At 31.9% G+C, this 12427-nt stretch overlaps 1 protein-coding gene across 1 annotated transcript; it reads left to right on the top strand.

Annotated features, from left to right (window-relative positions):
• The first annotated feature begins 5996 nt into the window (after positions 1-5996).
• Positions 5997-6775, top strand: LOC140892941 (cyclic dof factor 4). Its single transcript, XM_073302005.1, has one exon. The coding sequence runs from the start codon at positions 6165-6167 to the stop codon at positions 6648-6650; it is 486 nt and encodes a 161-aa protein (XP_073158106.1). The 5' UTR covers positions 5997-6164; the 3' UTR covers positions 6651-6775.
• Positions 6776-12427: the final 5652 nt, after the last annotated feature.

Below are 12427 nucleotides of genomic sequence, written 5' to 3'. Positions count from 1 at the left end.
CCCACAAATATCACCTTGAATACGTTCAAGAAATATGAGTGATTCTGTTTGAATTTTAGCTGGTGATGGTCTTATAATAAGTTTTCCAAGAGAACATGCTTTAGATTGAAACTTATTATTCTGAAAGATCTTCTGGTCTTTCAATGGATGACCATGTGTACGTATTTTCAATAATTCTTCGCATCATTATTGAACCAGGATGTCCCAATCGATCATGCCAATTGGTTAATATTGAAGAATTATTAACCACCATATTTGATTCGATTGACCTTATATGTGTATAATGCAATCCAGTAGGGAGCATTGATAATTTTTCAACCACATATTTCTTTCCTGATTTATATGTGGTAAGACACATATATTTCTGATTTCCATCAGTTATCGTCTCAGTATCATATCCATGAGAATATATGTCATTAAAACTCAACAAATTTCTTTTCGATTGTGGTGAATATAAAACATCATTTATCCGAAATTTTGTACCATTTGGTAACAAAAATTGTGCTTTACCACTACCTTCAATCAAGTCTACAGGACCTGATATGGTATTCACCATTGTTTTTGTTGGTTTTATTTCCATGAAATATTTTTCATCTCGCAGAATAGTGTGCGTTGTACCACTATCCGGTATGCAAATTTTCATGATATTATTTTCATGTTTGCTCATAGCATTTTCCATATCAAACTTCACAAAAATGCAATAAAGAAAAATTAAGTACAATACAAATGCAAAATATAACATGCTTTATAATATAAGAATGCATGAAAAATACAAATTTGTTACAATCTAGTCCCGCCAATCTTTTAATCAATGTATTCGAAATCATTCAAAAAATCTGCAGCATTGAAACTAGTTGAACCAATTAAATGGTCACTATTTTCAATAAAATTGGTCTTTTTTCCTTTTCCCTTTGTCGATTCTTTATAGAGCTTACATAGGTGCTCAGGGGTTTGACTAATATGTGATCAATGTCCTGGAGTGCCATATCTATAACAAACACTCTCAGATCTTTTTGAGTGATTTTCATTTTCACTCGTATTTTTATGCTGCTTTTTTGGTGGGTGGTTCGTGACGTTTTTTTGAGATGAGTTATTGAAATAACTATCTCGATTATTTTCATATCCACGGCCACGACCACGACCGCGATAATTTTTATGTCAACGTCCACGCCCACTTCCTCGACCTTGTCCACGACCAAAATATTGTCTATGCCTTTGATTTTGGTTTTCATTTTTAATTACGACATTTGCTTCTGGAAAAGCCGTTGAACCAGTGGGCCGGGATTGATGATTTCTTACTAACAATTCGTTGTTCTTTTCCGCCACAAGAAGACATGCGATGAGTTCAGAATATCTCGAAAATCCACGCACTCTATACTGTTGTTGTAGAGTTATATTTGATATTTGGAATGTGGAAAATGTTTTTTCAAGCATTTTCATCTCAGTAACAACATGCCCACAAAATTTCAATTGCGAGACTATTCGATACATCGCAGAATTGTAATCACTGACTTTTTTAAAGTCTTGGAATTTCAACGTATTCCATTCATCACGGGCGGTCGGGAGTATAACTTCCCTTATATGTTCAAATCTTTCTTTCAGCCCTTTTCCATAAAATCATTGGGTCTTTTCTGTGAGATACTCACATTTCAATCATTCATCAAGATGTCTACGTAAGAAAATCATAGACTTTACCTTTTCTTGTGAGGATGATATATTATTTTCTTTGATGGTATCATTTAGACCCAATGACTCAAGATGCATCTCTACATCGAGAGTTCATGGCATATAATTCTTTCTAGTGATATCGAGCGCAACAAATTTAATCTTTGCCAAATTTGATATGGTGGTACTAGAAAAATAACAATGCATTTTATTAGTTAATTTCTATTAGTACGACAATACAAAATAATGGAATAACGAAGATTACAAGTGCGTGTGCAAATAGAGAAAAAATATGTGGTGGAAAATCGCTGGTGAGTACAAGACTCGTGAGCATGATGATCATAGTCGTTATAAAAAATAGCCTTATAAATGCCATCATATTCATCTTCGAAAAATCGAGGTGAAATTATTTTGAGAGAAAGAGTGAATTTAGTGTGATTGAAAATGAGTTTGAGTAAACATATTTATAGGGCAAAAACTAGTCGTTTGTTACCGTTGGGGGTAAGAAAAAATCGAGTATGTGTTGAATAAAAATTCGTGATAATCATGTGATGCATATAATGATAATCATAATTAAATATACGCAATAAAATATATATCATATCACGTTATTATAAGGTCAGTGTCCTAGACAACCTCTTATATAATAACATGAAATTATATATTGATATAGTTAGTATATATACATAATAAATATATATCATATCACGTTATTATAAGGTCAGTCTTATAGACAGCCTCTTATATAATAACATGAAATTATACAAATACAATTAGACAATAAAATTATATAAGCAGTAATGTATAATCATATCACATTATTATAAAGTCGGTGTCATAGACAGCCTCTTATATAATAACATAAAATTATACAAATATAATTAGAAAATAAAATTATATAAGCAGTAATGTATAATCATATCACGTTATTATAAGGTCGGTGTCATAGACAGCCTCTTATATAATAACATGAAATTATACAAATATAATTACACAATAAAATTATATATGCAGTAATGTATAATCATATCACGTTATTATTTAAAAACCTTAGAGGATTTTATACTTGTCGTATCCCTTACTGGGAGTGTGGGATGTCGTCTTAACATCCTCCCAGGATTTATAACAAGTTTTTAAAAACTAATTTTTTTTTTGATCATTTCTGATAATAACATGATATTATATATTAAATATATACACAACAAATAAATAAAAAATAAAATAAATATACTTACTTGTTAAATATTTTTGTCTTCTCTTTGTGTTTTGGAGCGTCAAAAATTATAGAGAACCTTCGAGCGATCGTGCTGATAACGTATTGTGAAAAGTAAAAATTTATGGTAAAAACTAAAAACTCTAAAACTCAAAATATATATCAAACCAAACACTTATAAAATCTTCTCTCTAAACTTGTGTTATTTTTTCACAAATGTTGAGGTCTATTTATAGATCCTCAATTGAGAAATGTTCAAAAATAAATATGTCATCCATTACATAATCAAAAATTAAAATATCATCACATCACCATCACAATAATTTTCAATCTAATTTTAATATATAATTTCCAATATACATAAAATATTTGAAACTAGAGTAGGATTTTTGTGAGAAGGTTTTGAGGATCTATATCCATGAGTTATCTCAATTCTTATTTACGTAATTTTTTTTATGAATCGAGAAAGATATCTGTCTCACAATTAACTCGTGAGACTTGGTACTACTAGAATTTTTGTGTAGATATAACTATAAGATGAGAGGCCCGCGACAAAAATCGGGAAAGGAACTACGTTGATAATTGCTGTCTTTAACCTAGAAATATGAAAAGACTCGTGGATCGATTTATTTTTTTTTTAATGTTAACAAAAAAAAAAACCGTCGGTTATCATCCAATTTATTGCGTTAAGTGGCATCTTCCACGAAATTGATTGGATATTAAATCTGAGTATACTTTCTTTGTTGATTCGCCTAATCTTATAGGAATTTTCCATTTATTTTTTGAAACTTAAAATGCGAAATTGTAAATGGATTGTTTGACGTACGTGCAATATCACCAAGTCCCTCGTCTTTAAAAGAGTGTTCAAATTAGTGAAGTAGGTAAGTATTTGATCAGTTGTCACGATTTTTTTTACCGATATTTTCTCGCACTAACTTGTTGCATAAGACTTGTCCAGTGCAGTTTACCTGACTAACGTGGTTTACAGATTATTGTGTTACGTTAGTTCAAGGGCTTACTCAATACGCACCGAAAAATATAACAGCTGTGACTGCAAGTTCCCACGTCAATATATATATTACCAAGTCCACTTTTTTCATATTCCCCAACTTCAGCATTACAAAATACGAATTAAGACAACTCGACCGATATTGTTGTGTCATATATATATATATATATATATATATATATATATGTTCGAATCTCAAACCAATATAATAACAAGGAGGAAGATTATATGCCAAATTAATCTACTTGTCGATAATAGTACGACAATAACGAATAATTAGTTTAATTTCGATCTGAATCCCTAAAAACCCAAAAATTAAGTAATGGTTCAGCAAATATATAAAAATAAGAATTTTAATTGATTGAATTCTTGAGACTGTATGATTATAATTAATCTGATCATCAATTGGGTATGATTTTTGTGTAGTACATAACCAACCAAAGCAAGAATCATAAATCATTATAATATATATAATATAATAGACAAAAGTAAATGGATTTCATGTTAATCAAATCAAAAGTTCAACTTTTAGCTTTATCCTCCTTTAATCTTTATCTTTATGCTTCCCACTTTTAAATGCTTTTTTTGGTACTCAAGATGGGACCCACTTCAAGTGACTTTGAAACTCAACAAAATGATGACGTGGACAATGATGTGGACAAAAAGTTCAGCATCGACATTTATTTGTATTTATTTTACGCACCACCGAGAACCTTTCCAATTTGCTGCTGGCGGCTCTATTTTTGTTTATTTAATTATATTAATATATATCTTCTTCTTTACCCTTTTCATAGAATTTTACGCCTAAACTCTTGCATTTTTATGCACTTTTTGCTACTTTGCCCTTTTTCTTATTTTATTCTTTTTTGTTTTTTCAAAGGATGCACTACCAACCCTTTTATTTATCTATATCTATATAGATAGATCCACAAGTTAACATAAAATAATTTTTTAATTATTAATTATTAATAATGAAAAAGTGTGAAAAATACATTAAATTTCTTTAGATTTGTGTATTTCAATAGTATCTCAATTTACACACGTCTGTATAGTATATATAGTAAAATAAATCACATAGATACCAAGTAGCGTGGTTCGCATTCTATATATTAGTTTGATAGTTTATCTAGTGTGTAATTAAAAGTAGTTGATGTTGGTTCTCAAATCATAAAAAAAAAATCGTGTATGAACGAACAATTGTCTCCTATCTCATAATAGGATACAATTAAAATATTTTAAATTATACAACGGCTCAATAAAAAAATCCGTATTTTAATAATTGCACCTCCTTGGAGCACGTAAGGGCTGAACACATACATTAAATTGTTTTTTATATCTATTTTGCAATCGGACGCTTGCAATTTTATAGGAAATCACAATTTATTAAAATAGTATAACCCAAATATTTTCAAAGATATATTCATTAGTTCAAATGTCAATTCACTTCATCAGGGCTACTTATTGATTTTCTATCCATAGGATCGATGAAGGCGAATTCAGTGAAAAGTTGAATAAGCATAAAAACGGAGTTTATTTATTCAAAAAAGTGTAAAAAATATAATTTTACTTCAAAATGAAAACACCCATCTCCTGTCTTGCTCCCTTGTAAATCTAAAAAGGCTTACAAATCAATTTTTCAAAAAGATTTTTTTTTTTTTTTTTTTTGCATAAAATCCTTAAGTTGATCAGAATAACAAAATATACTTATCACCAATCCGATGCTTACACACGGTAAAAATAATTAGAATTTATTTTTCTTTTTAAATGATGTTTCAAGTTATTTTAAATTTTTCAAAAAAACTTTTGTCAGATCGTCCTAGAATTAATTTTGTGAGACAAATTTTTTATTTAAAATTATTACTTTTATATCAAAAACATTATTTTTCACTATATACACAGATAAAAATCGATCTATCTATCTCATTATCTCACGAATATTTTGGTTGTTTCCCCATATTTTTCCATTAATCCCTATGATATGCGTGAAATTAATTTCTTATGTAGCAGAAGGTAAATGAGAATATAATTTATGTTAGAATAAGAGAGTATTAATTACTATATATATATATAGATTACTACATATATACACGCACATACCAAACCCTTCCAAGTCCAAAAACTATCTTCGTCACGACCAAAAATGAACTTTTGCTCTGTGTTTTAACTTATTTTATTCCTTCATCAAACCAAACAAACACTCTCCGATCCATATATATATATATATATCATAACCAAAAACCCTAATCATATATATAGTTTATTGATTATACATACAACATGGCTCATGAGGTTCAAGAGGAAGACAAATCATCATCAAGAATCAAGCTATTTGGGGCCACGATTTCTCTGAAACAGAGATCAGACGGCCACGAAGAGCCCAAGAAAACTGATCCAACGTCTGAAAAGCGTCCGGACAAGATCATCCCATGCCCCAGATGCAAGAGCATGGAAACCAAGTTCTGTTACTTCAACAACTACAATGTTAATCAGCCCAGGCACTTCTGCAAGGGATGTCAGAGATACTGGACCGCCGGCGGAGCTCTCCGAAACGTTCCCGTCGGAGCTGGACGGCGGAAGACCAAGCCACCGTGCGGGGGGCTGGCGGCGTTGTCGGAGGGCTGCTTGTTTGATGCCTCGGGGATGCAACAGATCATGGACTTCGACGAGGTTGTGGAGGAGTGGCAGGTGGCGCACAACGGCGGCCTACGGCAGCTCTTTCCGGCGAAGAGGAGGAGATGCGCCTCGAATAGTCAAAGCTATTAATGATCGTCCAGTTTGTCATGTAGTTTCCAAGAAGAAAATTATTATTATAAAAAAATATATATATATTGCTAGTTGCTTAAGTAGCTTCTTTCTTGTACATACAACCTGGCTTAGTTTATATTTTAATAATAAATATTTATATATGTATGTATGTATAATTATACATACACAAAAATTTCTCAGTTAAACGGTCTCACAAGTCAAATTTGTGAGATATATCTCCTGTTCGACCCATAAAATAAAAAAAATTACTATTTTTATGTCAAAATTAATAATTTTCATTATAAATATCAGTCGAATTGTAGACCGATTTCACGGATATTGATCTGTGAATTCATATTTTCTTATTATTTCTTTCTTCCGTAATAAAAAAAGAAAATAAAGTTTAGAATGTAAATTGAATTTATTTTTCCATGTAACTATATAAGTAACTAAATGATAAAATATGGCATCATGTTTATAAGCGAATCAAAAGCGTAGATTAGGGAGAAATTTTTGGTAATAATGAAACCAAGTCATATATATATATATATATAATTTATGTATATGCCGTCCAGTGTTGATGAATTGGTCTAATGGCATTCGGTCCCATGCGATAAACAATTACGTACCAACTAACATTAATTAGCCTTTAGAAATTAAATTAATGGTTGCAGGCATGGAATTAAATTTCCAAATAAAATTTGAACTGATGATGGATTAATATTTCGATGGAATTTGACTACAGAATATAATGCATTATAAATTTATGATAAATTAATAATCGAAATAGAACAAAGTGGTTGATATATATATCTTCATACTATGCTTATATATTGATATATTTTCATTTGGAAAAACTGAAGTTTTCGTTGTCTTCATACAGTTGTAGTATTTTATATTTTCGAAATTGAGTTTTAGTTTTGTATTATTCAGATTCCGACCATTTTAGTTTTTTTTTTAATGGGAAGTGCTGATAAGTTATTGAATATATATATGAGGGTTTTTTTGGGAGTTAAAAGGAGGAGATTTTTGTTATAATTAGGTCTCGAACTTGAGATCTCGTCCCATATTTAAAACTTTAATGTAAGATAAGTTACACGTTATCGACATATATGAGGCTATGTTGACATAAAATCAACTCTTCGTCGATGATATATCAAAGCTATATATATATATATATATATATATATATATATATATATAATATTCTAATACTGAAATTTGACGATATTGAAGAGCTAAATCACATATAACAAAAAGACACAAGCTTAAAATTTCAATTTTATTTCTTATTTTATGAAATTAAATATAGAATGGCTAATTTTTTCATTATCGACATGAGATTTGTTATAGGTAGGTCAATTAGATTTTATCTAGAAAACAAAAGGAGTATATAATTTGCGAGGATGAGACTTGTGGTAATTGTAATTTTTCAATCTTAGAATTTAGAAATATTTAAATTGATCGACCACCTTTAATAAGGAAGCTTTTAAAAATAAAAGTAACAAGGCGTGGCGTAATTATTATAATTTATATATAACAATTATTAATCCACATAATGGGATCTGATCCCAAAGCATAAAGAGATGTATAACAAGAATCACATACTAAAAGAGTTAACACTTTAATAAGTAGCTAGCATGGAAATACTCTGCTACAATATGTTTATATTATATTATACAAAGTACAAAATAAGGATTTTGTGCAGTCTGCGTGACAGGGTGAGTGTGTGTATATATAACAAGATTATTTGATTTACATAATAAAATTATGTTTATTATATAAAACAGAATTATTTTATGGGCAAATTATTTTAAACTCCCCACTACCAAACTTCTCTTTAACTTAACTCCCTATCCATCATTTTCTTTCTTTTTCCTTCCTAGTGGTCCCCATATTTGAATTAAAATATAATTAAAACTAATCCTTTGTACGTGACTTTGTTATACCTATCGAACCAGTCCCGGCCATGCAAGACTATTAGTTACGCAAGGTTTCCAGCCGATATACTCCAAATTAGGGTCCAACATGCTTTCGTAAGATGAATTAAATTTAAATACCTCTTTGACCATAATGTCGTCGGGTCATACCTGCCGAGTTTTACGAAGTGCTCCTCACACTTCAACCACGCAGTCGCAACAGATGGTTTCTGCACAAGCTCCTTCAACGACACCCAGCACAGCCTTAATTTGTTTTCTACCTTAAGGCGTATGGTATATAAATTTAATTATAAAATATGAGCATGAAAAACGAGAGATTTAGGAAATTTATTCAGACATAATATTATTACATAAATCAACTCATTTGAAGAGGAGAAGATAACTTGTTTAGCTACTCATAGTAGCCTTGTTCTTGAAATACATAAAAAAAAAAACTTAATACAATAGAAAGAAAAATATTACAATAATTTATTTGTAAGAAAACTGAAGGGAATGATCGATATCTTCAGCATCCTCAAATGCCTGTATTTATAGCTGTAGTTCCACTCGTTTCACCGAAAAACTTCAGGGAATCTCACAGCTGTCTTGTATTTCTTTATGCCATTATTGATGGCATCTTTTACTAGTGGAGGAGGCAGCTGTCTGGAATTTTTTATGTCATTATTGATGACATCTTTTACTAGTGGAGGAATCACATGTCTGCCACTTTCTTTTGGCTTTATTCTCCTCACATGTCTGCTTTATTGTTGTCGGGGCATCTTTTGCTTTTGAAGTAGGCCCCTGTGAAAACGCATCTTCGGTGGTCCTTGTCCACCTTTGCTTGTCTTGAAAAAATCCTTTCGATCCGTTCGGGGTCTAAAGGTTTTTCCAAATTCTGGCTCCTTCTGATTTGGGCATTCTGGGCAGATATTCTCTGACCATCGTCCAATATGAGTCATGTTACAAAATTTTCGACGAGTTTCTTTTCTCCCCGGCAGCTTGCTGTTCCACAAAAAGTTTCTCTTTTTTTCGAAGAGTTTTTCCGCAAATGCTGTAGTTTTTCCTGTCATTGTGTTCAACAGAAACGATCCATTCACAGAATTATGATAAAATTTGAATGGAAACTTGACTTTGTTCATCTCATTAAGACAGACCCAAATACCCCATGCCCTTCTGGTTGAGATCTCATTTTTCCCGAAAGTGGACACCAAGGGTATTTCTTCAGTTTTAGGATCCTTGATAAATTTATGACTGTTTATATCAGGTCTCCTCAGCTTGATGAAATGAAAGGGTTCGTGTGATCCTTTCACTGTTGGTTCTGAAGCTGCACTAAAAAAGTATAATGCAAGCACATCTCCTCTGAACAAATGATCATTATTTGCCCATGTTTCTTGGACTGCTTCCTGGATCCATTTTGGTAACTGTGATATCTCCGGGAAGCTTGGTGACGTTGTATAAACTGAGGCCAAAGCCCCAAATTCATACCAGAGTTTTACATCTTTAGGATTAACATTATTTTTTAGCCAAACCCTTGGATATATTCCTGCAACATCAACCCTGCAAGTGTTCGGGTTGATTTCACTCCTTGTATTCAATTTCTCCCATCTTTTTTGATAAACCTGGAATGGAGAAATAATAGATGGATTAGTATCAATCTTAGATTTGCCCTTGTCAGTGTTGGGCCTAAGATTGATCTCTTCCTCTTTTACCCCAGAGGCGGAGGGTTGACTTGATGAGTTATCCTCATCAATTGTTGCTTCATCCAGATCATCAAAGGCTGATGATAGATTAGCACTTGTTTCTTGAGTTTTGGATTCCTCAACATCTTGTTTCACAATCGGTGGTTGTATTTTTTGTTCTTGTAAAACCAATGGTTTTAGCATATCTTGTTTATGAGAAACCAATGGTTTTTTTATAGCCTTCACAATTGGCCCTTGAATAGCAGCCCATAGTTGTGTTTGAGCTTGCATACATCCTGTAATTCGATTAGATACTTTGATCCGATCAGCTTGTTGTAACCTGCCGGTCATTTCAGCATTAATGGCTAACTGGTTGAACTCGTTTTGAAGCAACCCATGGTGTTTCCTGAGATGCCTCTGCATTTTCATGATGGAATCCACGTCACTGCCTTCCATCTCTTGTTAAGAAATCTGCAAGAATATTTTCATGAGATTTAATAATAACAATATCAAAAATATAATTTTTACATAATGCTTGCCATCTTAATAACCTAGATTTCTCAGGTTTAGATTCAATCTTATTTTTTAGGAAAGCTTTTACCTGGGTGTTATCAACCTTCAGAGTGAATTTTTTAGCAAGTAAAAATAATGGCCATTTTTCAAACGCCCTTTTAACTGCATAAAATTCCTTCTCGTTGATATGCCATCTAATGGCCTCAGATTCTGAAAAAATACCGCTACAGTATCTGCATGGTATTTCCCCATCTGGAGTGATCTTGGTAAGGACTGCTGCCCACCAATCGTCGCTGGAATCCGTAAATAATACCAGATCATCTTCATCTACGGATATAGCCATTTTTGGGAGATTCTTACATATCTCTTTTAATTGGTTTACCACTTTAGTATGGTCATCGGTCCATATAAACCTAGCATCCTTTTTTAACAAAGAACTGAACACCTTTCTGTACATTGCTAGATTGTTAATGAACATCCCTGCAAAATTAACTACTTCAAGAAAACTCTGGAGTTGTTTTACATCTTTGAGTTTATCTTGAAAATTCTTTACCTTTTCCACAATATGGGGTTGTAGAATTATTCCAGTTTCATCAATCTCAATACCGAGGAATTCAATTTTCCTCGTTGCTATGACTGCTTTCTTTTCAGATAAAACCAGTCATTCTTGTTTACAAATTTTAGAGAAAATCTCTAAGTGTTTAACGTGTTCGTCTATATTTTTTGATGCTATAAGAATATCATCAATATAAACAAACATAAAGTTGAAATAATCTTTAAAAAGGTTATCCATCTTTCTTTGAAATATCTGGGGTGCATTAGCTAATCCCATAGGCATAACTTTCCAAATATAGTGTCCTTGTGGAGTAGAGAAGACTGTGAATTTCTTACTTCCTTCTTCCATTCGAATCTGGTAAAATTCAGACTTACAATCAAATTTTGAGAACACTCTAGCATTTCATACACAGCTAATTAGATGTTCTCTACTCGGTATGAAGTACCCATCAAACTCCAGGATTTTATTAATACCTTGGTAGTTAATAACTAGCCTGGGTTTCCCTCTTTTTATTTCACCATGATTTCTAACCAGAAAACCTGGGCTGCTATATGGTGAAACTCCTTCTTTGATTAAACCAAGGTCCAAATGTTCCTTGATAATCATTATCATATCCCTTTGATCTGTTATGTTCATCGGAATAGGCTTATATCTGACGAATTCATACTCTTTGCCTTCCTTTAGAGTAAGACTGGCTTTGAGTTGATTTCTATCACATCATGCCAATGGATGCTCGTTGTAACTTTCTTTGAGCCTCTTTTTGACATCTTCAAGGGATACTTTATTCTCTAACTCTATATCTCTGTGATTTAGAGTTATCTTGAGAAGCTCCATATCCTCTGTTTGGAGTTCTTGTTCTGTTATTATTTTCAACATGGTTTCTCCAAACCTTCTTGGATCTTTCATTTTTGGGTGAAAAAGTTGTCCTTTATCACCACGTTGGCTGCGAAATATTATCGGCAATTGTCGATAAAAAGCAACCTTGAGTCTTTGAACGATAATTTTATGCTCACAAATTGTAGTGAACATAAGTCTTCTTGACTCATTGTCTTGTGTGTACTTCTTAAACATTTGTAAGAAGTTATTTCCTAACAATATATCAGCTCCTGTATCATGGAAATAGATTGG

Source organism: Henckelia pumila, chromosome 3 (genome assembly GCF_033568475.1).
Source record: "Henckelia pumila isolate YLH828 chromosome 3, ASM3356847v2, whole genome shotgun sequence".
In the NCBI taxonomy this organism is placed as follows: Eukaryota; Viridiplantae; Streptophyta; class Magnoliopsida; order Lamiales; family Gesneriaceae; genus Henckelia; species Henckelia pumila.
The sequence above is the reverse complement of the archived record's forward strand: the minus strand, read 5'-3'. Positions and strand labels throughout refer to the sequence as shown.

Coding starts and splice junctions, on each gene's coding strand:
- LOC140892941 (XM_073302005.1), top strand. CDS start 6,165: ATGGCTCATGAGGTTCAAGAGGAAGACAAATCATCATCAAGAATCAAG.